Source organism: Marmota marmota, unplaced genomic scaffold, assembly GCF_001458135.2.
Source record: "Marmota marmota marmota unplaced genomic scaffold, marMar, whole genome shotgun sequence".
Classification (NCBI taxonomy): Eukaryota; Metazoa; Chordata; class Mammalia; order Rodentia; family Sciuridae; genus Marmota; species Marmota marmota.
The window spans coordinates 19,999,625-20,027,330 of record NW_026000019.1 but is presented as its reverse complement, the minus strand read 5'-3'; the positions used below and the strand labels follow the sequence as shown (position 1 = coordinate 20,027,330).

Here is a 27,706-nt window from a genome sequence, read left to right as displayed (position 1 = left end):
CTCAATGTTTTTAGCTCTGGTGCAGTTAGCTAACTTTTGCCCTGTTTCTGCCCTAACACCTCCAGAAAAATCTCTCAGATTGATGTGTGTTCCTACCCACTTAAATTGAAGGGGAATAGTATGAAAGAGAACTGTGTCCCTTTCTCCTGTTTATTAATAGACTAGATTCGGGTCAGGATGTGTCTTGCACATTTAGGGGAATGATGATGTCTTTCTAGTGTATTCGAGTCCCCTACATGTAGGATAATGATGCCAGTCATTTCAAAGCTCTTAGGTTGAATAATGTATCAATTAAATAAATAATCTTCATAGATTCTTTATATTTGAACTGTTCTTCTCAGCATGAATTATAATAGCTATCATTCTCTGTGATGCTGTTAAGCTATTATAAACCATAAATATTATTATTTGCCAAGTTCATCGTAGTTTATTGTGATTAATTTTGTCACATATTGGCTATTGGAATTTGATATCAAAGAGGTCTGTGAAATTGTCATTGGTGTGATTTACTGAAAATTAATATCTTCGTTTTATCAGTTTTTTAAAAATTTTTCAATTAACATTTGAATTTGTAAATGCTTTTAGTCAACTAATTCTAAAATTTTCCTCCTCATGTTTCATTCTTATGTCCATTTTAAAGACTGATTTTAAAGGGTGTGGCAGGAGGTTTTGGACTAGATGTGTTTCCACCGAAATGTCGGAGAAGTCAGGCCAGAGCACAAAAGCAAAGGATGGGAAAAAGTATGCAACACTCAGTTTATTTAATACTTACAAGGGAAAATCACTGGAAACTCAGAAAACTACAGGTGAGTAGTTCTTATGGTATTGCTTTGTTATTGTAGATGACATGTCCAAACTGCTGCTGTTAGAAGCTGGGACTGGCCTGATGGTTCAGTCTCTTTTACACTGGCCTTTTTTGTATGCACACATGTTTAGGAGATATGAATTAAATATCTGACAAAAGAAATTTTGTACCTTTAGTAGCCTTTTAAAATGTTTTTCCTCTTTGTTGTCAGGAAAATATGTAGAGCAATTTGATTTCAAAGGGAATTTATAGTCTGTGAAATTAATAGGCATAGAGCTGTATATTAGATCATGCATTTATTAAGTATTAAGTAGAGAAAGTCTATATTTCTTGTTTTATTTTTAATTTTTTTTTTATTCCTTGAACCCAGTGTATACAGTGAAAATTATACCATTTATGGTATATTAGCAGTGTTGTTGGACATATAGTCAACATGTTCTGTAATATTCCAAGTTGTTTAGTTTGGAATAGACTCCCTGAAAAAATTCCAAGTCTAGCATTATCAACAGGTTTACTGTTCTTTGCTTTGCTTTGTTTTGTTTTTTCATAGCATATTGGGTTGCATTTATTAGAATTGTGTTTTGGTTGTGAATTTGTGTTTTGTTTGAAATCGGAAACTCACTATTGCCAGGCTGGCCTCGAACTCCTGGGCTCAAGTGGTCTTCCTGTTTCAGCCTCCTAAGTAGCTGGTATTTAGGGATGTTTCACTGTATAGAGGTATAGGCTGCATTATTAGAATTTTTGAACTTTCTGTTGAATGACTTGATTGTTTAATGTTTCTACATTTAATTATATGTTGCAAGAATGAATGGAATCATTGAAAGATTGAATTAATTCTTGTTTTCTGTATCGTTTGAATAAAGCAGGTGATAAAATAGATGTTTTAAGAAAATTGATGTTATTGATCTTTTAGTTGCAGCTCGACATGGGTTACAAAGTCTTGGAAAAGTTGGTATTTCACGGCGCATGCCCCCACCTGCTAACCTTCCAAGTCTCAAAGCGGAAAACAAAGGCAATGATCCTAATGTGAATATTGTGCCTAAAGATGGCACAGGATGGGCATCAAAACAAGAACAGCATGAAGAAGAAAAGTGAGTCAATATTTGTTAAAGAAATGAAACAGTTCCCCTTTCTTTGTAGAGAAGTTATATTTGAGTACTTGCTATGTGCCAAGCAGTATGCTTCCCGTTCTGCATATTTCATGCCCTTTTTGATTGATTTTCCTTACCAGTGAGGCTAGTAGTAGTATTTATTTATATTTGTCAGGGTAGAAGAAATGCTAGAATTGCTAATCACAATTTTGATTATGTCATAGCCTATATCAAGCTTCCTTCTCTTCCTCCTCTCCCTCCCTTAAGCAAATCAGTCTCTTTCTAATAACAAGAAGTGGTTGTTACCTAAATTCTATTCTAAAGATTTCTGTCTGCTTGGTTGCTCCGGGATTGAAACTTTGTCTGGTATGTCATTGGCTCTCAGTATTGGATGAACAAAGAATTGGCAAGACAGCTGGGATAGAATTAGAAGTGTCTTTATTAATCATCACTCATTCAACGAATAATTAATCTTCTGTCAGACTTTCAGTTAACTGGCCAAGATGAATAGTAGTAATTTTGAAAGTTGGATGAGCGTTTCAGTACTCAGTGAGGTTTTTTGCCTATATCTATTATCAAATTTTTATGCTCCTGTGTAAGGAGTTTTAAATAGTAAATTTGATCATTCAAGTACAAGATTGAGTGGACTTCTGGTCTGTGATTATTAGCTGTAGTAGAATTATTGTATACTAACAGGTCAGTTACAGGTCTAGTTGTACCAGAAATGCATTGTCATTTATTAATCCTTTTATTAAACTCTTTTCATTTTTAAGCATTACTACCTTATAAGGATTGAATAATAAAACTGTACACCCTTTTAAAAACCTTTTACTCGTGGAAATGGATAGGACAGGTTGCTGTTACCTGTTTGAAATTACAGTAATGAGTGCAGTGATGGACCTGTGGACTGCCAGATGGAGAGCTTTCCTAGTCTTAGCCCCCTGCTTACTGCACCAGTCCAGACTGTATGTATGCAGATACCTACATTTATAAAGGTTCACTCCTGGGCTGGGGCTCGGGCTCAGTGGTAGAGCATTTGCCTCACATGTGTGAGACACTGTGTTTGATTGTCAGCACCACATAGAAATAAGTAAATAAAATAAAGGTCCATCAACAACTAAAAATTATGTTTAAAAAATAAAAATAAAATAAATGTTCAGTAATTTTAGTGGTGATGGGGTGCTAGGGATTGAATGCAGGGCACTTTGCAACTGAGTACATCCCCAGCCCTTTTAACTTTATCTTGAGACAGGGTCTTATTAAGTTGCTGAGGCTGCAAGTCCTCTTGCCTCAGCCTCCAAAGTTGCTGGGATTACAGGTGTGTACCACCTTACCCAGCTAATAAGTGGGTTTTGTTGTTGTTGTTGTTGTTTTGTTTTTAAAAAACAAAACAAGCAATGATGTCATACCATTAGGTTATTCAAAGGTAGAAATGAATGGGTACAAAAACAGCTTAATTCACTTAAAGGGGTGTTGTAGAGGGAGACATTTATGGGAGATGCATCTGTAAGTGAATATGTAACCAAATTAATTTCTGTACAGATTTGCCTTACATGTAAGTGATTTTATTTAAATATGCAATATCTGAAATAATGGATTCATATTTTTTTTAAGAGCACCAGAAGTGTCACCAGCAGAGCCAAAACCTGGGGTTGCAGCTCCCCCAGAAGTAGCACCTGCTCCCAAATCATGGGCCAGTAACAAGCAAGGTGGGCAAGGAGATGGTAAGTGGACATTAGCTGGGAAATCTGGTTAGGTTTAATAGTTACTGAGCAGCCATGCAGGAGATGAGGAGCAGACTGATTTGGTAGGATGGGAAGCTTTGTCAAAGAATATATTTAGATCCCTAGAAAGGATCTCTTAAAATCTCTTGGGCTACTTAAATTTCAATGTCAAGAGCCATTTGTGATCTAATGATAGTGTAAAGCCTCCCTTGTTAAGTACTATCCATTGCTTCGTGTTTTTTTTTTTTTTTTAAAGAGTGGGGGAGAGAGAGAGAGACAGAGAGAGAGAGAATTTTTTAATATTCATTTTTTAGTTCTCGGCTGACACAACATCTTTGTATGTGGTGCTGAGGATCGAACCCGGGCCGCACGCATACCAGGCGAGCGCGCTACCGCTGGAGCCACATCCCCAGCCCCTGCTTCGTGTTTTTTATCTTTACCCCCATGTGCCCAAAGCTGTACCTTCCACTTTTAACACATAAATGTATCCAGATGTTGTGTAGACTGTTAGAAACCATATTCATTTCAATCCCTGCCCACCAACTTCTCTGTTTCAATCATGCTGTTGTGATTTCCTGCATAGACAACAGCTAGAGGGTAGCCATAAAGCACAGCAGCTATGATACTCCGGTGCCCCTAAGGAATCATGAAATCCCTAGCAGAATTTAATTTTTCCATTTGCACTTCATGGAAGAGTTGATTCAGACCCTCAGGAACTAATAAAATTAACTCTTTTAATTTATAGAATCATAAAAATAGACAAGTAGATAGATAGATGGTTGAACAGTGAGGTGCAGTTAGTTTATTAGGGGTGAAATTAAATAAAGGCAGTAAAGTAAATGAAGACATTTTAGTCTTACTTTGGTATTTGGCAGTGCATATTCATAAAAGTTTATTTGAGTGATACAGCTTAAACTAGTTCTTAAAAGTTTCTAGGAAAGGATTTTGGCTTGTTTTTGGAAGTAAAAGAACCCACAATAAAAGAGAAACAGAATTTAATTTTTTCCTCACTTGCTTCTCTTCTCAAATGAATCTTTTCGGAAATATCTGGCAGGTTTGTTTCTTAGGTTGTTATCTCCTCATGGCTGTTCATTAACTTTTCGAAGGATTTGAGTTAAATTTTAGAAGACTTACGGATATGAACAGTGACAAAATGTGGAATGATTTATTAGAAAGATGCAAAAAAGAACCCTGTCCTCGGAGGGTTGATTGAATGATCTTTGTAAAAGTTATCTTTCTTCCCCCACCCCTCAAACCCGTAGGAATCCAGGTGAATAGTCAGTTTCAGCAGGAATTTCCCAGCCTGCAGGCAGCTGGGGATCAGGAAAAAAAAGAAAAAGAAGCAAATGATGACAACTACGGACCTGGACCCAGTTTAAGACCACCAAGTAAGAGAATTTTCTGTTTAATAAAATTACAGAATGAGATTATAACTGTGCAGTGGTCTTGAATATTTATGGCTTGCCTAGTTTGAAAAGACAGACCAGTGCTGCATTCACTTGTTACTCAAACATGACTTTTGTAATAACTATATCACTGTAACTTGACAACATGTTAGAAATGTATAATCAAAATTTACACTTTGGCAAGGTGCTTCGGTGACTACTTTGTACACTCATCTTTGGTCTTCTTGACAGTAGTAAAAGTTTTTGAACAGCCTTCCCCAGTATACACTTGTTTATTTGTGAATTATATCTATTTATTACTGTCTTTAATATTCAGTGATTCCTTGCTTTCTGAACTCAAACCAAGGAAACTAAAAACAAAAATATAAGTGTAATTCTTACATTTATATTTCTTTCCGCTTGTTTTTTTGCCAAATCTGAATAAATTATCTTTTATTTGTTAAATCTTCATAATGTGGCCAGTGAGTTCATAATAGGACTCCACTGTTTTGTTTTTTCAGTTGAATTTTCACCCATTATCTATTTCTGAATAACAAATTTGGCAATGTTTGTTTAGTTTGTTGTCTTAACAACTAAACTGAGTGTATGATTTTCTACAGTATCTGAGGGTCAGGAATCCAAAATAGGATATAGCCAAGGTCGCAGTGAGCTAAGCTGACAGCTGACACAATTTTAACTGGAGAAAGACAAATATGTCCCATAACTGAAAAAAAGCCTACAATCCTTTATAACCTAATCTGGAAAGGCTATGCTATCACTTCTGCCATCATCTACAGGTTGTATAGGCCAGCCCTGGTGAACTGCATGGTGTGACTTCACAGAGAGCTGAATTCCAGGAGGTAGAGACCGTTTAGGCCATCTTGAGGCAGGCCACTACACCAGGTTTCCTGGCAAAACAATGTAGCAGTTTCATTTGGTTAATTTCTTTAGTTTACCAGATAATCTCACTAAATCTGCTGTCAGGACAGATGTCACTAGCAATGACTGACTGAAAACAAATGAGAGCATCATTGTTAACCTTCCCTCAAGAAAATTCACCTATCTTGTCCTGAAACATGTCCATCTGTCACAACCACCAAATGCAAGCAATTATTTTAATGTCTTTGTCAAATGCTGATCAATTCTTAGAGAGAATTCTAATATCCACCCCCCAACCCTCCACACACACACACTCAAAAACTCACTCCCATATTGGCTTGTGAGGGCAACCTCTGAGCAGCATATCTGTTTGGAAGCCACTGCTCTAGAATACCCAAAACACCTTGGGAGCATTGGTGGTGTCCATATTAAACCTTCCCTGTTCCTTTATGGTACTTACTTGCTTATATTTTCTTTGAAATATGTCTGGATTGGTTTTGTTGTTCCATTTTCAGACCTTTTTTTTCCCTTACCCCTTTGTTTCTGTCTGATCATACCAGATGTTGCTTGCTGGAGAGATGGTGGAAAGTCTGCTGGCTCACCCTCTTCATCTGACCAGGATGAGAAACTTCTTGGCCAGGATGAAGGCACAGCTGTGACATCAGAACAAAATGACATCCTCAAAGTGGTGGAAAAGAGGATAGCTTGTGGCCCTCCACAGGCTAAGCTGAATGGACAGCAGCCTGCCCTTGCTTCCCAATGTAGAGCTATGATGCCTCCTTATGTGAGTATTGCTAAATAAGCAAGCGCCCAAGAAAGGGTTTTTTTTTGATTCGGGATCCAAAGAGAATTGGAATGAGGAAAAGATTTAAATCTTTGTTTTTGAGCATTTTCTTTGATTATAAATATAGGAAAGAAATCATAAGGATATCAGCTCTGTTTATCATTTATAAGTATCATGTATCTATTCTTATTACATTACAGTCAACATGACTTAAAAATAGTTATTAGACCACTGGCAGATCACAATAAGTATATACATACCATATATTAAATTCTTTTTAAAATATTAAAATAGAATTTTAGTATAATTGTTCTTTGTATTACTATGTATTTTAGGCTACAGATTTGAAATACTTCTCTGAGAAGAGATCCATTGGATATAGCAAATTGCCCAAGGCACAAAAAAGGTTAATACCTACATTAGCTGGGAAGGATGGCATATTCTTGTAATCCTAGGCAGAGGAAGGAGCCAGCCAAGTTCAGAGCCAGCCAGGCGAGACCCTGTGTCAAAAAATAAAAAGGACTAGGAATGTAACTCATTGGTAGATCACACCTGGATTCAATCCCCAGTAAAGACTTACAGGGGGAATGCACAGTGCCATTATTAACATTTAAAAAGAAAACGAATTCCTTATGATTCTGAAATATGATCATGTCATTATCCCAGTTTCTTTGACTGTAATTGTGATCCTTGCAACATCCTTTTCTTGAGAATGGTTCATATTTCTCTTGTTATCTGTGGGTACCTCTCGTTTTCAAAGTTTATCTGTTTAAATTGTTATCCTTGGGCGTTTATGAGAGTCTGGATTTTGTTGATTCTACCTATATGTGCATGTTTCATAAGTACTTCTGACCTTGTTGTTTCCTGTACACTAATAATTAGCTCCAGTGCCCTCGCTCTTTTGTTTGCTTTCAGTCTGCTGTGAAGTTTTACAATAATTTACATCTTTCTAGGTAACTACATTTACATTTTTCAGAAGCTGAATTACTCATAAAAGAGAAATTTAGTACTGTTTGTAGTTTTAACTTCTAAGTATTCGAGTTCTAAATATCCATCATATTTTCTATTTCTTTTTTCTATTTTTAACCATTATTTAATTAATTATTATTTAGAATTATAGAGAAATTATTTAATGAAATTACTTATTAAATATTTTATGGGGTCTGGGGATATAGCCCAGTGATAGAGCGAGTGCTTTTTATGTACAAGGTTCTGATTCAGTCCCTAGTTCTAGAACTAAGACGTTTGGGAGTATGATAAGTATTTTTTAATATAGATTTTAATTGTTAATGGACCTTTTTTTATTTATTCTATATGGTGCTGAGGATTGAATCCAGTGCCTCACACATGCAAGTGCTCTACCACCAAGCCACAACCCCAGCTCTGATAAGAATCTTATGCTGACCTGTGTTGAAAAATGATTCATAGCCAACTGTTTGTTTCCTAATAGTGTTCTGAACTATTGTGCTACCAAAGTATTCTGAACTTCCAGGCATGGATAATAAGTTGCAGCAGAGAAGGAAAGGGGCATCTAAGTGGGTTTCATTCCCATTCAATGATTTTATTTGAATAGTGTTCTACTAAGTATCAAAAATGAAACATTTTAAAACCACTACTATCGATTGAGAATGTAAAGAGTACCATATTAATTTTGTGGCAAATTCTTGAATTTTAAGCATTTCGGGTCACATGATCAGAAAGCGTATTTAATGTAACTTTACCTATGAACATTTTGGTTACTAACTTCATTAGAGATGTGTGATGGAACTAAAAATTCTCCAGAGTATTCCCCAAACAGAAGACTTCCACAATTAAGTTTTGGCTGCTATTTAATTAATTTTACTCCTTTCCTATCTACCTCTTTAAGTAGCATGATCAAATAAATGTAGCCTTTCTTCAAGTGCAAGGTAGTTTTCTCCTCTATCTCTCTCTTTCTTTTTTTTTTTTAAAGAAAAACTAATCTTCTGTTTCAGGATACAAATTAACTGTTTAAGGAAATACAATAATATGTACCTAATCTGAGTTGGATATAAGCAAGTAGTAAATGACCAAGCATTCCTTCAAACTGTTCCCTTCCAAATCATGGGCTAAACCCCTTAGTGTTAGTGCCTTCACAATCTATCTTTTATTGTCTAAAGTTTAGCTTCTCAGTCTAGTTCCCAAAGAGTGCATACTCTTGAACTGTTTGAGCCTTGATTTGTAATTATCACCTGTGCAGTACTTGATTTAGTGTCCATTTTCTGCCAGCCACATGGCACACGCCTATAATCCTGCTGGCCTGGGCAAAAGTGAGGCGCTAAGCAACTCAGTGAGACCCTCTCCCTAAATAAAATACAAAATAGGGCTGGGATGTGACTCAGTGGTGGAGTGCCCTTGAGTTCAATCCCCAGTACCCAGTACAAACAAAAAAAGAATCCATTTTCTGTCACTTATCCATAGAAAATCTCCAAGTAGCTAGCTCCCTATTACCCTTAATTCTTTGAGATATGGATTATCCCTGACTGTAATATGAATTGAGATTCAGATTCATCAGTGACTGTACTTCTCACCGTATTTCTGTTTTTGAGAGAAAGTTCACATTATTTCCCATTCAAGTATTCTCACTTGGATAAGACTGCAGGTTTCTGGGGTATACATGTGTTTAATGTTGTCTTTTAAATTTTTCATGTCATTGCACAATCATTTTTTTCCTTTAATTTTATTACTAGGATACTGAAGTTACTCAGAATGTGCTCTAGTGACTGTGTTTATAAAGACTTGGTAGACGCAATAATTTACCCAATGGCTTGTTAGGGAGGGCAGGTGATACTGTATATCAGAGATAAATTGAATTAGTAATAATACTGCTTATTTTAACCATTCATTCTGTAAGTTATACTTTCAGGCCTAGTCAGTGATTTTTTTGTTGTTGTTTGTTTGTTTTTTAATTTAACTAAGGTTGCTTAATTCAATGGTTTTGTTTTCTTCTCAGATGTTTCAGCAGTATCCAAGGATGGCATATCCTCCTCTTCATGGTCCCATGAGGTTCCCACCTTCTTTATCTGAAACAAACAAGTAAGGCTATTAAACAAAGTTTACAAGGAATATGTGTGTGTGGTCTGTGTGTATTTTTTCCTATAAAGATTTTTTTGAATTTTGAAACAATTGTGATGTTTTTTTTTCTCCTGTTCCCAAAGTACAAATTGCCACTAAAACACAATTGACTTGCTCTTATAAAATACTTTATTCTTTAAAAATTTGATTGAGCTGAGTGTGGCACTGAGTGCATGCGTATAACCCCTGCAACTCAGGGAAGCTAAGACAGGACATTTGCAAGATAAGGTCCTGTCTCAAAACAAAAATGAAAAAGGGCTGGAGATGTGGTTCAGTGGTTAAGAGCCCCTGGGTTCAGTACCTAGTGCAACTCCCCGCTTTAATTGATATAAAATTCTGGTAATAGGAAAGCATGGTCCTAAAATTGATAATACTTTTTTCTCTCCTTTTTCTTTTCATGATGTAAATCACTCTCCATTTCTGTTTCCTTTTCGCTGAATGATACTTGAACATCCTTTTGAGTGATGGTTTTTCTATGTTATATATTTTGAAATTTGTTTTCATCATATTTTAGTATATTTGTTTTATTTTAAATATTTAAGAATGTTTAAGAACCATTTTAGCTATCATGTAAGAATTGTGTGTTTAAATACATTCCTGTGTTGATGGATCACTGTTAATTTCTTCATACTCATATCATTGCCAAATATTTTATGTCTTTTTAAAAAATAATAATAAATTAATTTTATTTATTTATTTTTATGTGGTGCTGAGGATCGAACCCACTGCCTCACAAGTGCCAGGCAAGCACTCTACCACTGAGCCACAATCCTAACCCCCATTTTGTATGTCTTGATGTTGAAAGCATGTTGAATTGAAATGACCTAAATGCAATCTTTTCACATTCTGCCAATTTAGTATCATTAAAACTTTCATCTTTTCCTTTTGTAACATCCTTTTCACTAGAGGCCTTCGGGGAAGAGGTCCTCCTCCGTCATGGGCCTCTGAGCCTGAGCGCCCATCCATCCTCAGTGCATCTGAACTGAAGGAGCTTGATAAATTTGATAACCTCGATGCTGAAGCTGATGAAGGTTGGGCAGGTAAGAGGCAAAATTGCTTAAACACTTTAACTTTTTATATGCTTTTAAAGCATTCTTTCTGAGTTTTCCTTAATCTGACAGGTGCTCAGATGGAAGTAGATTATACCGAACAGTTGAATTTCAGTGATGATGATGAGCAAGGAAGTAGTAGTCCTAAAGAGAACAGCAGGTAAGTTGTTGGTGTATCTTTTACTACTACTAATATGAGTTTGTTGAAAGAATATTGGCTATTTATGAGTAGAGGTCTCATTCATAGACATTTGTTTTTTGTCTATAGAATTTCTTCATTGTCCTTCAAGGAGTTTTACTGAATTAGGGTGATTAATGAGTCAAAATAACACAGTGCAGCTAATCAAGGAGTTAAGGTTTGATATTTCTCAAGGAATAACATTTAAAATAAAGGGATGTTTAGATGCTTAACATCTAATGGGAATTATTTTGAGAGTCAGTATTAGTATGTACCATTTTAAAATGTTGCTTGCTTGACCCACTCTGTGTTTACAAAAATGGAAAACATTCTTTTGGTTACTACAGCAGTTTCAAGTCCTTGATTTTTTTAATCTTGGCAAGCATGAGGGTCGTCGGAGTAGGAGCTTTCATATCTTCTAAAATAAAGGGGCATCAGAGTCAGGAATGTATGAGTAATGTAAGTTTTTAACACATAGGAATTTGCATGCAATTTTTGGTATAGTTTCTCAGCCATAGCATTGTGATACACTATAGTTTCATTATCATTTATGAGATGCCTGTGATTTGAAATATTGAAGATATTATAGCTTGGTTCATCTTTTTTCATTTAATTAGAATACAGTTACATAGTATTTCCAGAAATACTTAGTTGAGTTCAGATAAGCATTTTAGGATCGAGGAGATTCAAAATGATGGGTTTATATTCCTTTTTGTCCGGTCCAAGTGTCCATATTTGCAACTACTGTGTTGAACTTTGTGCTTCATGATCATAAATCTGGACAGCCACAGTCCCCAGCCCACAAAGTGTATATTTATCTCCTTTTTTGGTATGTTGCCCATCCTGAAACTGTTCAGAAGTCATTTTTTTAACATACTGAAAATATATTTACTTATGGCAAAATCTATCCACTTTATTATTTCCTCTGCATTCTGACTCTTCAGTGAGGATCAAGGTTCCAAAACCTCTGAAAGCACTGAAAACCGAAAAGAAGCAGATGAAGTTTGCAACACTAAATCATCGTCTCAGACATCTGCTCAGCCACCAGTAGCAAAAGGTCCCTATGGGAAAGGACCTCCATTTAATCAGGTTTGTTGGGCTCCACGGGTCTTTGCCAGTACTGATACTTGGTGGATTAATTTTATAGAGTTGGAAGGGAACTGTATTTTTTAAAGTAGCCCTAAACCCCATCGTAGTTTTTACTGCATATTAACAGGTATTATCAGTATAGTAGCTAAAATTATCATACAAAAACTGACATTTTGCCTTTTTTTTTCCCCTTTGCAATTGGTCAGTCATGTCAAAATGGAGAGAGAGTGCTGTTTTTCCAAAGTAAAGACAACATTTTGAAGCGATTTATCATTTACTGAAAACTATAAATCTTAGCCCCATGTATGAAATACAGCACCATCTTTTTAGGGAATCACAAATAGTATGGAAAGCTAAGAAACCTGAGTCATTTTTAATATTGTAAAGGAAGAAATGTATATGGGCAACAGGTACACTTGCTCTCACTTTTGAGATGGTAAAGGGTAGCTAGAGCTGCATTATACCCTGGGAGAACAGGGGTACGTACCTTCAGAGCATCCACTTAACTCTTAACTAAGGAATCATAATATAGTCAACATATATTTGTTGCACTCATACAAAACACAGAAGAACGTGTTCCTTCAGGGAACTCAAAAGAGATGGCTCATAGCCTCTTTTTGGAAAAAAGAAGCCAAATACTTATGAACCACTCATTAGGGCTAGGGATATAGCTCAGTGGTAGAGCTGTTAACCTAGCATGAACTAGTTTCATCCCCAGAATCTCAAAAACAACAACAAAGGAACCACTTATGAAGTCTTACATGTAATAAAAGGGAGTTTGGAATTTATTTTAAAGGCATTTTAGTGAGCCATCAATGAATAAATTAATTTCCCTGAAAATAAATGATTTTTCAAATAATTTTTTTCATGTGCTGTTGGATTTAGTTTGCTTGACTTTATTGAGGACGTTTGCATATCTGTTTACCAGGGATAGTGTTGTGGTTTTTTTGTTTTTTGTTTTAGTTCTTTTTAGATGTACACGATAATAGTGTATTTTGATTAGTTAGATGTATATGGAATATAACCCATTCCAATTAGGATCCCATTCTTGTAGCTGTACATAATGTGGAGTTGTACAGGTTATGTATTCATATATGACCCAAATGAAAGTTATGTCTAGTTTATTCTGTTGTCTTTCCTTTTCCCAACCCTGCTCCCTTCCCTTCATTCCCCTTTATCTAATCCAGTGATTTTAAATTCTTCCCCTTCCTACTCTGCCTTGTTATGGGTTAGCATCCATATATCACAACATTTGGCGTTTGGTTTTTGGGGACTGGCTTATTTCGCTTAGCATGATAGCCTCCAGTTCCATCTATTTACCGGCAAATGACATAATTTCATTTTTCTTTATGGCTGAGTAATATTCCATTGTGTATATGTACCACATTTGCTTTCTCCATTCATCTGTTGAAGGGCACTTAGGTTGGTTCTATAGCTTGACTGTTGTGAATTTTCAATTTTTTTTTTTTAAGAGAGAGAGAATTTTAGTATTTATTTTTTTTTAGTTTTCGGCGGATACAACATCTTTGTATGTGGTGCTGAGGATCGAACCCAGGCCACATGCATGCCAGGCAAGCGTGCTACTGCTTGAGCCACATCCCCAGCCCCAATTTTTCAAATTTTTATTCATTCATTCATTAGTATTGGGGATTGAACCCACGGGTGCTTTAACACTGAGATACATCCCGGGCCTTTAATTTTTTTGTTTTAAGAAAACATCTCTTTTAGGTTTTTTAGAGTCCTGGTAAGTTGCTGAGCCTGTCCTGGAATTTGTGATCCTTTTGCTTCAGCCACCAAAGTTATTTGGGAATTATTGGCATACACCACTGAGCCCAGCTCAAATAATATTTTAGTAGATATGTTGAATTCATTGGCATGATGGAGAATGATAATTTCTTCACAAAAGACTTAAGGGAAGTTTGCCATTAGGAAAAAAAAAAACCTATGAAAAGAACTGTGTTTATATAAATAAAATTTAATAGTTAGAGGTATACCTCTCCCTATCCAGGTGAGAATTACTTCACTAAAATTCTGTACTTTCAAAGTGCATTTGAGATCTAGTCTTATTAAACTCTAGAGCAGTTCTACAGAAAGTAATATTATGGTGAGTGATGGATGTACTTTTATTAACAAGAGAAAAGGACAAATGGGCTTCTTATCTGAATACTTTTTAGTAATTCTTTCTTTGTAATAGGAACGTGGACCATCTTCACATCTGCCACCACCTCCAAAATTGCTTGCACAACAGGTAAGTTTTAAGTACATTCAAGCGCCCCATATACTCTACCTTTCTTCTTATTGCCCTTGCTAGTAAAGACAATCCTTTAACTTTTTCCCTGGATTCCAATCTGTGTCATTTCCTAATGTTCTTGTGACATGACTTCGGGCCTTGCCCTTCCATCCCTCCATAGTGTCTACCCTGCTTCTCTGTTCTTCCTCATAGCAGAATTCTTTTAATGAGTTATGTACACATTTTTGCTGCTCATTTATTAACCCTCTCCAGGTAACCTTCGATCTTCCACTATACCTTTGAAATTATTACTGCCAAAGTCAGTGACAACTTTGATCTTGACAAATCCAGTTATCTTGTCTTCATTGTATTGTAACAGCATTGTTGATGTAATTTATTTCTCCAGACTTAAAACATTTCTTTTAAAAACTTGGTCCATGACTCACAATATTTTGTGATTCATCATTTGCTCAGGCTGAAACCTGGAAGTACTCTTAGCTTTTCCTTCTTTATTATTCATCATTCAGCTTTGGCTATCAACAAATTCTATCACCTCTACCTTCAAAATGTATTCATATACTGACTACTTGCTACTACTCATCTGAACCATTGACATACGGTTTTTTGTTTGCTTGTGGTACTGGGAAGTGAATTAAGGCGCACTTTACCGATGAGCCACGTCCCCAGCCCTTTTCTTTAGAGAAGGGTCTCACTGAATTGTTTTTGCCTGTGCTGGCTTTTGCTGAGGCTGGCTTTGAACTAGCTATCTCCCTGCATCGGCCTCCCAAGCCCCTGGGATTATAGGTGTGCCTCGCCACACTAACCTGAAATAGGTTCTTAACAGATCTTGCTTTCCTCTTAGGCTGCCTGCTCACCTGCTACTCAAAACACAAATTCTATCTACATCAATCATTCCTTGCTCTGATCTTTACCATTATCTTTCAGTGCCTGTCTACTTTTCATCTGCTATTCTCCATGGCTCATCACAGAAACTTTATTTTTATTGTTTTTTATTCCAGCCTCAAGACTTTTTACCTTGTCTTTCTTGTAACTTGAAGCTCTTTTCCTGGGATCATATTATGATCATAGTTACCACCACAGGTCTTCCCTGGCTGCTATGATATCTGCATCTACCATTTCTGCCAGCCCCCGTCCTCTTAACTACTGAAAACTCACTATATATAACATTTCTCTATACATAGAAGCCAAAATTAAAACACATGGAAGAAACTGTTGAAGAAACTTTCTGAACTTGAGTCTAAACGATTTCTTGAATAAGACCCAAAAGTCATGAATTGTAAAAGGAAGAGAAATTGGTCAATTGGACTTTGAAAAATATCTTCTAAAAATGCAAAGATAAATTAGGAATCTAGAAAGATTCCTAGTACATCTGACAGAGCACTTACACTGGTCTATATATAAATAAAACCTTACAGCTTAATAAGAAGACAAATAGCCCACCAAATTGATTTCGAACTTTCTCTTCGTAAAAGAAAATACAGGAATGGCCAGTAAACACATGGAAAGTCAGTGGGGAATTTCAGAGTCAAACTACGTGAGATTTGCTACACACCTATGCTTGCCAAATATGGCAAGGATGTGGAGCAGCTGGCACTCTTACACATTGCAGGTGAATCTGTAAAACTTTATAACCACTTTGTAGAACACTTTTGCACTTACTTGTAAAATGTAGCATTTACATATGACATGTGAGTTTTACTCCTAGCTATTTATTCAAAAGAAATAATATTTACACAAGACTCGTGCATGAATATTCATAGTCTTTTAATCATAGTTAAAAATCTGGAAGCAGTCCACATGTCCTCCATAGATGAAATGATGTACCTGTACTGGAGTGCTATTTATCAATGAAATGGAGCAAACCGCTACTACACCAGATAACCTCAGAACCATTATTCTGAGCAAAAGAAGTGACACACAAAAGATACTATACCTTCATCCATTTATATGAAATTATAGGATAGGCAAAACTACTCAAGGTTAGGGTTAAGGGTTCTTGGCATCACAGGAAGGGGGGATAAAGTAGTAATTAAAAATGTATGTCTCAGTCACACATGTAATTACACATTTGTCCAAACTCGTCAAACCACACTAAAGTATGTGTATCACATTTTATACAAATTATACTTCAATGAAATCTGCATTAATTTTTTTTCTTTGTGGTTCAGCCTATTTTGTGCCTTTTTCATCCTGCTTGTTTTTGCATAGTTGTTGGCAGTCATTTTAAACTTCATCACTGTTGTTTTGTAACACAGTAATGAAGATGAAGACATTGAAACTTGAATCTCTTAGTGATCCTCTCTCTCTCCACTTTGGATTCTAAGTATCCTTCTCTGGTCTTTCAGCGTGAGATATTATCGTCTCTACCCAGGCTGATTCTCGGAATTTCTTCTCCTTTTGGGTGTCATTCGCAGCACTGTCTCCCTCTACACTGTTTGTCGTCTTTATTTTGTTATTTGGCCCTTTGGTTCTTTCCTGTTATCCTTTAATCTTAACATGTTTCAAACGCGCCATTTTGGATATTTTGGAACTTTGGCATTTCTTCTCTTGACAGGTGCTGCTAAAGGACTCACTCTAAATTCTTTTTTTCCCTACATTTAGATATTGAGATTCAGTGTTGTGCTTTTAATTTCACTCAAATACCAAGTTAACAGTAATGTCTGGCACAATAAAGAGGTATACCGCCAATATTGAATGGCCTATTTAATTATTCTTGTCTTAATTGAGCAAGTTATAAAGATTAATGCTTTTTTTTCCCTGTTATTTTCATGGGGTATTCCCCCCTACTTCCCCATCCCTCTGGTGCCCAGTGTTGGTCAGAAATAGAGTTCTCACACTCTGATAATGTTTCAGCATCCTCCACCTCCAGATCGACAGGCAGTTCCTGGAAGACCAAGCCCTTTCCCCCCCAAGCAGCAAGTCCCTGATGAGGATGAAATATGGAAGCAAAGGCGAAGACAACAGTCTGAAATCTCTGCAGCAGTAGAAAGAGCGCGTAAGCGGCGTGAAGAGGAGGAGCGAAGAATGGAGGAACAGCGGAAGGCAGCCTGTGCAGAGAAGTTGAAACGCCTGGATGAGAAGCTTGGCATTGTGGAGAAACAGCCGTCTCCAGAGGAAATCAGGGAAAGAGAGAGAGAGAAAGAACGGGAGCGGGAGAAAGAACTTGAAAAAGACCAAGAACAAGAGCGGGAGAAGGAAAGGGATCAAGAGAAGGAGAGGCAGCAGGAGAAGGAGAAGGAGCTGGAGAAGCAGAGAGAAATGGAGAAGGAAAGAAAGCAGGAAAAAGAGAGAGCATTAGAACGACAGAGGGAAAAGGAAAAAGAACTACAAAAGATAAAAGAACAGGAAAGAGAATGTGAGTCGAAGAAAGAAAGGGAGAAAGTGGAGGAAAAAACAGAGCCCACAGAACCTGTTTTAGAGCTTGTGGCAGAAAAACAAGAAAGTGAGAACAGCTGTGACAAAGGTATGAGAGCCTTATCCCTCCTTCTGTAAACTTGACCAAGTTTCATAGTAGTTATACAAGGTGGGTACTCATGAGTTTTTAACGTAAAAAAAATCAAAATAAAAGTGATTGTTTTATGATAGCATTTGCAGGACAGAATATAGCCTAGAGTTAGGTTTTCATCTCAAAGTATTTCTTAACACAAACCTCAGTTCTATTGTGTCTGCAGATATTTATTGGCTTCATAACCATATACACTGATTTCCACCCCCTAGTTTTTCTCCAAGACATTTATCTAAACAAAATGTCATTTGCTCATTTACATTTATACTTTTGAAGCTAAACTGTAGTAGACCTTAATGGGAATGTCGTATTGTCATAATTACATGACTGTAGACTTTTTGATTCTTTTCTAAACTGGTCTGTAGACTAGTTAATTCAGATATAGTGTAAAACCTAAAGTTTATTTCTAATGAACAGCTCAAATTCAGATAGAAATAGTTTTATTTCATTAGGTATTCTGATGTGGAACAACTATAACTTTTTAAAACCACAAATTTTCTTTCTTTTCTCGTAGACACTGTTTCTTAAACTAATAAGGTTTTTTGTTTGTTTGTTTTTGTTTTGTTTTGACATATCAAAAGACTAAGAAGGGTAGAGCCTGTAGCTCAGTGGTAGAGTGCTTGCCTAGCATGCAAAAGGCCCTGGGTTCCATCCCTAGCACTGAAAAGACAAAACAGAGAACTGAAAATAATATTTTATTTCTCTTTCTCTCTCTCTTTCGCTCTCTCTCTTTTAGTGAGATAAGGCCACATTGATTATTTTTTCTGTTTTGAGACTGTATTATTGATACTAGTCTTCTATTACATATCAAAAGCACTTAAGATTGCTCACAACACCAAAAAATGCAAAATAAGTTTTCTCACATCAGTATTGAATAGTATTATCATATGCTAATATCGATCAAGTACAATCAGTACTTTGTGTTAGAGATAATACTAAGAGATAACCTTAGGAAATCTGACTAATAAAAATGTAAATTAGAAACAAGCAAATACATGTTTTAGTTCTAGTGCTGCCACTGAATACATGTTGACTCTGGTTAGTTAATTTAACATTTATTTATGTATATATATCACTCACTTTCTAATAATCTGTATTTTTGGTACTTTATTTTTAGCTAGGTTTTATCAGTAAGAGGTACCCATTTAATAAGTAACTTGCCTATGTGACTCTTCTCTAAAACTTTATTTTTTCTTTCACAAGACTCTTAATGTTTAATGTAGTACAGACAAGAAATATGTTTTGTGAGTCTTTACAGCATGCTTTTACATTAGTAAACTAAATTTCCTTTTAAAATTTATTTCTATTCATCTGAGAATTTTTTAACAAACACCATTTTATAATTTTGACAGATAACATAATCAAGAATGAACATGACTGATTTTTCCTTGTGATGAAAACTTTTTGTGTATTCGGGTGACTCTCCCTTTAGTATAACACACTTGACAGACACCTTTTATTTGCAGAATGATATATGTTTGAATGTCCTCATATTTAAACTCTAGTGGTTTTCTTTATATAGATAATAGTCACTTGGTCTTATAAGTAAATAAACTAATGTCTTTTCATGTATGTATAGGCCATTTGTTTCTTATACAAGTCCTAGTGAGTAGGGGTATTAAGTGTTGTATTGAAGTACGATGAAAATAGGGGAATAGAATTTTAAGTGTCTTTTATCACAAATCAAATAGAGATTTTTGTGTGATGAAGCATTTGAGTCTGTGATCTCTCCTAAGCTTCCAGCCAGGTGTGGTGGCATACACCTGTAATCCTAAGAACTTGGGTGGCCCAGGCATTAGGATCTCAAGTTCGAGGCCAACGTCAGCAACTTATTGAGACCTTGACTTAATAAATAAAATAGGCTGGGGATGTAACTCAGTGGTATAGTGCTTCTGGGTTCATTTCTCAGTACCCAAAAAAAGAACCCAGCTTTATGGAAATCTAAGGTTTTAGACAATCTGTTACCTTGTTTATGGTATGGTTTTATACTATTAAAATGCGAAACAGTGTTTTGCAGTATTGAAGAAGTTTTCCTTCCCCGTTTAAATTTACAGTCTCAAATCTAAAAATTTGATTTTATAATCTCAAATCTAATAATGTTATTACGTTATGGAAGTTGTGCTTAAAAACATCTTTGACTTTCTTTTTGGGCAGAGGAGGAGCCAGTTTTCACTAGACAAGACAGCAATCGTAGTGAAAAGGAGACCACACAAGTGCTCCATGAAGCAGAACCAGAATCAGGATCTCAACCTCGACCTGCTGTATTATCTGGCTATTTCAAGCAATTTCAAAAATCATTACCACCACGATTCCAGCGGCAGCAGGTAATGGTGAAACCATTTCATTATGTTTGTGTGATCAAAGATTTTTGTTCAGTGGACTGAGAAATTAATTTGACATAAAGCTTAAAATACTTACAGCACAAAAAAGGGGGATGGAATTCAGTGACACTCTACCACTGAGCTACATCCTCAAGCCCATCCACCTACTTTTTTTTTTTTAAAGACAGTCTCCCCCAGTTTCCCAGGCCGAGTTAAAACTTGTGATCCTCCTGCCTCTACTTCACAGTTTGCTAGGATTATAGGTGTGCACCACTATGCCTAGCAAAATTGTTTTTTCTTTCTTTCTTTTTGTTTTTTAATTTTAAGTTGTAGATGGACACAGTACCTTTATATTTGTATTTGGTGCTGTGAATCAAACCCAGTGCCTCACAGGTGTACAGCAACTGCACGACCACTGAGCTACAGTACCCAGTCCCTATTCTTCTTCTTTTTTTTTTTCTTTTTTTTTTTCCTATTTCTTCTTAATGAGGGTTTATTGATGGGAGTTTGACCTTGACCTGTGTCATTCCATTATATACTCGGCCTCATTTGCAGATGCTCCAAGAAATGGATTATACAGTAGAATGAGTGAATGATTAGTTGCTTAAGTCAAGTGTAGTGCAAAATCACTTGTTTTTTTTTCTTGCCAACTCACATGGTTAAGTGTTTCTTCCCTCAAAGATTTAAAAGCAAGCCTTATTTTCTGATAGAGTTGACTATAGCATTTATCATGTGGAGCCACAGCCTCAACCTGTGGGACCTTGATTTTTCAGGAACAGATGAAACAACAGCAATGGCAGCAGCAGCAACAACAAGGTGTACTTGCACAAACTGTTCCTTCACAACCGTCCAGCAGTACTGTCCCTCCTCCACCACACAGGCCTCTTTACCAGCCCATGCAGCCTCACCCTCAACATTTGGCTTCTATGGGTTTTGATCCACGGTGGCTCATGATGCAGTCCTACATGGATCCTCGAATGATGTCAGGAAGACCTACTATGGAAATTCCACCCATTCATCCTGGTAACATTTTCTTATGGCTCATTTGCAATTTTCCAGAGCTGAAGTTGTTTTGGTGTGTTTCCCCGCCCCCCTTTTTATTTTAGTCTTTGTTCCTTGAGAGTTGTATCCTAGTACTAGTCAACACTCTACATTGTAATCATGAAATTGTAGCTTTCTTTCAGCACAGAGTAGCTAAATACCAGGCACTTGTATCAAGACCAAAATAGCAGGTTTTTTCCTCTTTTGTGAATATCATTTAAATTTTTGGAGATGGAAAGTATTTACTCCTATTAATATCTATTATCGGTTATGTTGTTTGTATTCTTTCAAGTACTTCAACATTTGAATTTTGTCTGTAGGATACATAAACCAGCATTTTAATTTTCTGCACAATTTGCCACCCTAACACTTGAATTTACTTATAGATTTACCAAAAACCAAATAAATTGGCAGTCTTTTCTGCAGCCCATTATAATAAGTCCAGATAATCCATTATCAGAATGTATTGTGGAAAATTTGGGGATGATAAAATAACCAGGACCTCATCTTGATATTAAAGTTTAAGCAGCAATATATTAAAGTAGGTTAATGGAAGTTGCCATAGGAAATGTTTTTCTCAGAAATTTGTCACTGTTGGTGTGATTCTCATGATTTTTGTGTTAATGTGCTTTGAATCAGTGTTTGATGCCTGTTTTTTATAGGTATAATACTCTTTTGCTTTAAAATATGCTGCTGTTGGGGGTTTTGCTCCCTTAAATTTTAATGAAATCTGTTTCAACAACAATAATGAAATATCATTTACAGAACAGCTTTTATACAGTTTCCATCAAATTTTTTTGAATTACAGTAATATAGTTTTTTTTAATTTCTATTTTTTTAGAAAAATATATAAGTGTAGAGAATGCCAAATGATAATTAGTAGTCTATTTTGATTTTGTTTCTTGCACTTCTCTAATTGAAATTTTATCTTTTTCTAAACCTTTGTTACAGGAATGATTCCCCCTAAACCATTAATGAGAAGAGACCAGATGGAAGGGTCACCAAACAGTTCTGAGTCATTCGAGCACATAGCTCGATCTGCAAGAGATCATACTATTTCCCTTCCCGAGCCTCGTGTGATGTGGGGGTCTGATCCCTATCCTCACGCAGAGCTTCAGCAGGCAGCTACTCCCAAGGCAGCTGAAGAATCTGAGGGTATTAGGTAATAAATTGTTAAAATTATTAATAGACCAGATGGAGTGACATGATAGAAAATTGTTCGGTGTCTTGAAGATCATAAATATTCCCTTTTATAGCATGCTTCATTTCATTTTTGGACACAATTTCTTTTTAATGGCATCTCTGTATGGAGAATGGCATTTTTTAAACTTGTTCTGGAAACTTAATTCGATGCTGAAACTTAAACGTTACATATTAAAATTAGCAAATCTTTATTGACAGGTGTAGAGAAATTTAAAGGTATCTACCATGCTTATGTCATCTGGCTAAAGTATTAAAGTAATTCTTCTAGTGAGAAATTGTAGACATTTGATTATCAGTATCTTGGAAAATTTCTAAGACCAAGCTAAGGAGAAATACTAATTTGTGAGGATTCTTTAAAGGGGCAGGCAATTGGTGGACCCTCTAACAATCTTAACAATATAGTTAGAACTTCCACTCTTTTATGGGTCATATTTTTATGATAATGGTTTCTAATTATAATTCTAACCTGTGAACTCATTCTGTTCTTTCATTGTAAGTAGAAATTATTAATCTTGATGCAATTGACACCAACATTGTCTAAACATTTGTTTTCCTTAGTTTTTATTATAGTTTTTAAAAGCCCCACATAACATTAGATCCACCTACTTAAAATTTTTAAGTGTACAGTATAGTACTAGCCAGATGTAGCGGCACATGCCTCTCTAATCCCAGCTACTCAGGAAGCTGAGGCCCGAAGATTTGAAATTAGAGTTCAGCCTGGGCACCTTAGCAGGATGCTATGTCAGTATTTTAAAAGGTTACTTGTAGCTCAGTGATAGAGCACTTGCCTAGCATATGTGAAGTCCTGGGTTCAATTCCCAGTAGTGGGTAGTAGGCCCACGATATTGTTACCTGTAAGCACAATCTTCTGCAGCAGAGCCTCAGTACTACTTCATTTTGTGTAACTGAAACTTTAATATTGAAGCATCCATTTCTTCCCATTTCTCCACTACCTTCAGCCCCTGGAAGCCACCATTCTGCTTTCTGACTTGATGAATCTGATTTCTTTAGATACCTCCTATAAGCAGAATCGTGGTATTTTTCCGAATGGCTCAAAGATTTATCCATGTTGTAGTTTATGGCTGTATTTCCCTTTTTATTTATGAATAACATTCCACTATATGTCTGTACTACATTTTTTTAATCCATTCAGCTATGGATAGACATTTAAACTGTATCCCTGTCCTGGCTCTTGGGGATATGGATACATTGATTTTTTTTTTTTTAATGGATTGTTCAGTTTGTTTATTTATATGTGGTGCTGAGGATTAAACCCAGGGCCTCACACATGCCAGGCAAGCGCTCTACCACTGAGCCACAACCCCAGCCTGCACTGATCTTTTGGAGATTTTCTTATAATTCAGGTCCATAGTTGGTATTTTTAAATTGGGTTATTTTTGTCATGCCATGTACATGTGGGAAAGATTGCTTTGTTGGTTAGGCCTTTTAACTTTTATCATTATAGGCCTGAAAATGCATTGGAGCAGGAACAGATTACCACTGCTTATCCTGTAGAACACAGTCAGTTGGAAACTCATCCAGAAGCAGACTTTGTCAGAGAATCAAGTGAGACAGATGTACAGAAGTTTTTAAGCAGATCTGTGGAAGACATTAGACCTCACCATGCTGATAAAAATAATCAGTCTGCTTGTTTTGAAGGACCTGATCCAAAGACCTTATCCACTCCTCCAGAAGAGCGAATTTCAGCTCTAGAAAGTCAGCCTTCACGGAAAAGAAGTGTTTCCCATGGATCTAATCATGCTCAAAAATCAGAAGAGCAAAGAAGTGAGCCATCTGGGAGCATTCCTAAAGTAACAAGTAGATGCATTGATTCGAAAGATCTAGCAGAAAGGCCAGAGGAGAAATCAAGAAAAGATGGCTTTCTACGTTCTTCTGAAGGACCAAAACCTGAAAAGGTTTATAAATCCAAATCAGAAACTCGTTGGGGCCCAAGACCAAGCTCCAACAGAAGGGAAGAAGGTAATGACAGACCTGTGAGAAGATCAGGTCCCATTAAAAAACCTGTCCTTAGAGATATGAAAGAGGAACGGGAACAAAGGAAAGAGAAAGAAGGAGAAAAGATCGAAAAGGTCATTGAGAAAGTTGTAAAACCTGAAAAGACGGAAAAGAAAGACCTTCTTCCTCCCCCACCACCATCTCCTGCACCAATTCAGACCCAGTCGGTTCCACCACCAGTGCAGCCAGAACCAGAGAAACTTCCTTCCACAGAAACTTCAGCTGTGACTCACAAGCCATCTCAAGATACTGAGAAGCCTGTGGAAACTGTAAGTAGTGTTCAGGTGGAGCCTGCAGTTAAAGTTGTAAACCAGCAAACTGTTGCAACACCAACAGTCAAAGAAGAAAAACAGCCTGAGAAAGTCATCAGCAAAGATGTTGGTATAGAGAGACCTCGACCAGATTCAAGACCAGCAGTGAAAAAAGAGTCAACTTTACCCCCCAGGACATACTGGAAAGAAGCTAGAGATAGAGACTGGTTTCCAGATCAAGGATACAGAGGCCGAGGCAGAGGTGAATATTACTCCAGGGGTCGAAGTTACAGAGGCTCTTATGGGGGGCGTGGCAGGGGTGGAAGAGGTCACACTCGTGATTATCCTCAGTATAGAGACAACAAGCCAAGAACAGAGCACGTGCCTTCAGGCCCTCCGAGACAACGAGAAGAAAGTGAGACACGAAGTGAGAGTTCTGACTTTGAAGTTGTCCCCAAAAGAAGACGACAGCGGGGTTCAGAGACTGACACAGACAGTGAAGTTCATGAAAGTGCAAGTGACAAGGATAGTTTAAGCAAAGGCAAACTTCCCAAGAGAGAGGAACGGTCTGAAAACAAAAAACCCATAAAGCCCCAGTCTTCTTTCAAGCCTGAAAACCATGTCCGAATAGATAACCGGCCACTTGAAAAGCCTTATGTTAGGGATGATGATAAGTCGAAACCAGGCTTCCTTCCTAAAGGAGAACCTACAAGACGAGGCAGAGGAGGGACTTTTAGACGAGGTGGAAGGGATCCTGGAGGCCGTCCATCGCGTCCTTCTACCTTACGAAGACCGGCTTATCGGGACAATCAGTGGAACCCAAGGCAGACAGAAGCTCCTAAACCAGAAGACGGAGAGCCACCAAGAAGACATGAGCAGTTCATTCCTATACCAGCAGATAAACGGCCTCCAAAATTTGAACGGAAATTTGACCCAGCCAGAGAGAGGCCCCGGAGGCAGCGTCCTACCCGACCACCAAGGCAAGATAAGCCGCCTCGGTTTAGACGGCTAAGAGAGAGGGAGGCTGCTTCAAAAACAAATGAGGTGCCAGTGCCCACAAATGGCACCATTAATAATCTGGCCCAAGAACCAGCCAGTACTGCTGGGGATATTCCTGGGAATAAGACACCAGATTTATCTAACCAGAACTCTTCAGATCAGGCAAATGAAGAGTGGGAAACAGCTTCTGAAAGCAGTGATTTCAATGAGAGGCGGGAGAGGGATGAAAAAAAAAGTGCTGACTTGAATGCACAAGCAGTTGTAAAGACTGGTGAGAATACCTTGCCTCCAAAGAGGGAGATAGCAAAAAGAAGCTTCTCCAGTCAGAGGCCTGGCGTGGATCGCCAGAATAGACGTGGCAACAGTGGCCCACCCAAATCAGGAAGGAATTTCTCAGGTCCAAGGAATGAAAGAAGAAGTGGCCCACCATCAAAAAGTGGAAAGAGAGGGTGAGTACTTTGGTATAGATATGACTAAGAGAAGCTGACAGTAGAATATTTGGTTGAATGATGCAAGGAGCCAGTCTAGAATAGAAGACGAAGACATTGTACTCCCCGTAATGGAGCTTGAGGAACAGGGTAATGCCTCTTAGAAGGCGTCACATGCTAAGTCCTCTTAGGAATGTGTAGCTTTTTTTATACACCCAGGGAAGGACATATGCAGCATCTTCATTTGTTAAGTCATCTTTTTTTTTTTTCCTCGTATATTTATTTTTTGGTGAGGTCATATGTACAGGTCTTGAATGTCATAGAAATACATTATATAGTTTTAACAAATATGTTAAGTCATCTTAGTGCTGATGAGTAGCCTCCTTTGTTAGTTTGTACTTGCAAAACTGGTGCTGCACAGGTGTCCTCTGAGACTTATTATGTAACTATATACTCTTGTCACCATACACCAGTTTCTCAAGAATCATATTGAAACTTAAGGATAATTATATTCCCCTCTGAATTTGCAGAACTATTTGATCCAGTCAGAGAGAGACCCAGAAAACAAAACTCTGCCCAACCACCAAGGCCACCTATAACATAAATGCCGTTGAAACAGTCCTTTAATTAATTATAATATATTAGTGTTGATTTTAGTGTCAGCATTATAAAGTAGCAATTAAGGTTCAGAGTGCCTGGGTTCAAACCAAGGCTCTGTACTTCATAGTGGCTTCCTCACCAGTAAAATGGAGAAAAAGTAATTGTGTTCAATGTGTGATAATTACTGAGATAATATTTGTAATGCACTTGACATACCATTGTGTTGTAATCCACCATTATTATGGTGTTCCCCTTTGTTAGACCAAGTTTCCAGAATTGGAGCCTGAGTTGATAAGAATTTATTTGGCAATATTGCATTAATCTGAATTCCTTATTTTTACACTTAACATTTCAGGTTACTATTCTCATCAGGGGAAATGCTTTTGCTTTCCAGATCATTTAGAAAAGATTCCAGGGAAATTATGTAGCCAGTTTTGTTTCCTGAGTGCCTGCTTAACTCATAATGTGAATATACCTTTTTAAGGCCAAGAGGTCAGAATAAAAAAAAATGCAGAACCAAATAATTCCGCAACTGCAACTGAAGTATTTCAAGTAATATGATTCATGGGAAATCTTGATCTGATTTTTGTGCCTTGTAGAAGCAACAACTTTGAACCTGCAGAAATAGCAATAACTGATTATAGGTAAAACAAATGTTTTACTAGAGTCCTATTTGGAAGAAATGAATTCATTCTTAAGTGTTTGAGGTCATGTCAGGCACTTGGTAAGCTGTCATTTTGAGTAATACTTCAGGCTATTATGAAATTGAATTAATAAGACCATTTTCTATTGTCTTATTTTCTCTTGGAAATTAAAAAAGAAACCTGTACATTGTTAAGAAAGCCAAACTAATAATACATTTGGCTTGTGAAGTGAACTATTTTCATGTTAAAGATGTTCTTTAATATGTTTACATTGATATATAAATCTGATTAAAATTTATATGTATATCGTGCGTTGTGTAAACAGACTACTCCTTAAACTTTCACTTTTATGAGAATCCCACATTGGAAG

The 27,706-nt window shown here is 36.8% G+C and overlaps 1 protein-coding gene across 1 annotated transcript in view; it reads left to right on the top strand.

The window, feature by feature from the left end:
- Window positions 1-565: 565 nt before the first annotated feature.
- Window positions 566-27,706, top strand: part of Prrc2c (proline rich coiled-coil 2C) — a 74,220-nt gene continuing 47,079 nt past the window's right edge. Inside the window, exons 1-15 of the mRNA XM_015491819.2 lie at window positions 566-806; window positions 1,719-1,896; window positions 3,511-3,620; window positions 4,883-5,008; window positions 6,445-6,668; window positions 9,640-9,722; window positions 10,668-10,801; window positions 10,883-10,970; window positions 11,933-12,077; window positions 14,272-14,325; window positions 17,182-17,791; window positions 19,988-20,157; window positions 20,928-21,177; window positions 22,147-22,357; window positions 23,864-26,113. Coding sequence (XP_015347305.2) covers window positions 626-806; window positions 1,719-1,896; window positions 3,511-3,620; window positions 4,883-5,008; window positions 6,445-6,668; window positions 9,640-9,722; window positions 10,668-10,801; window positions 10,883-10,970; window positions 11,933-12,077; window positions 14,272-14,325; window positions 17,182-17,791; window positions 19,988-20,157; window positions 20,928-21,177; window positions 22,147-22,357; window positions 23,864-26,113 — 4,814 coding nt within the window. The 5' untranslated portion in view covers window positions 566-625. The remainder of the gene's footprint in view (window positions 807-1,718; window positions 1,897-3,510; window positions 3,621-4,882; window positions 5,009-6,444; window positions 6,669-9,639; window positions 9,723-10,667; window positions 10,802-10,882; window positions 10,971-11,932; window positions 12,078-14,271; window positions 14,326-17,181; window positions 17,792-19,987; window positions 20,158-20,927; window positions 21,178-22,146; window positions 22,358-23,863; window positions 26,114-27,706) is intronic.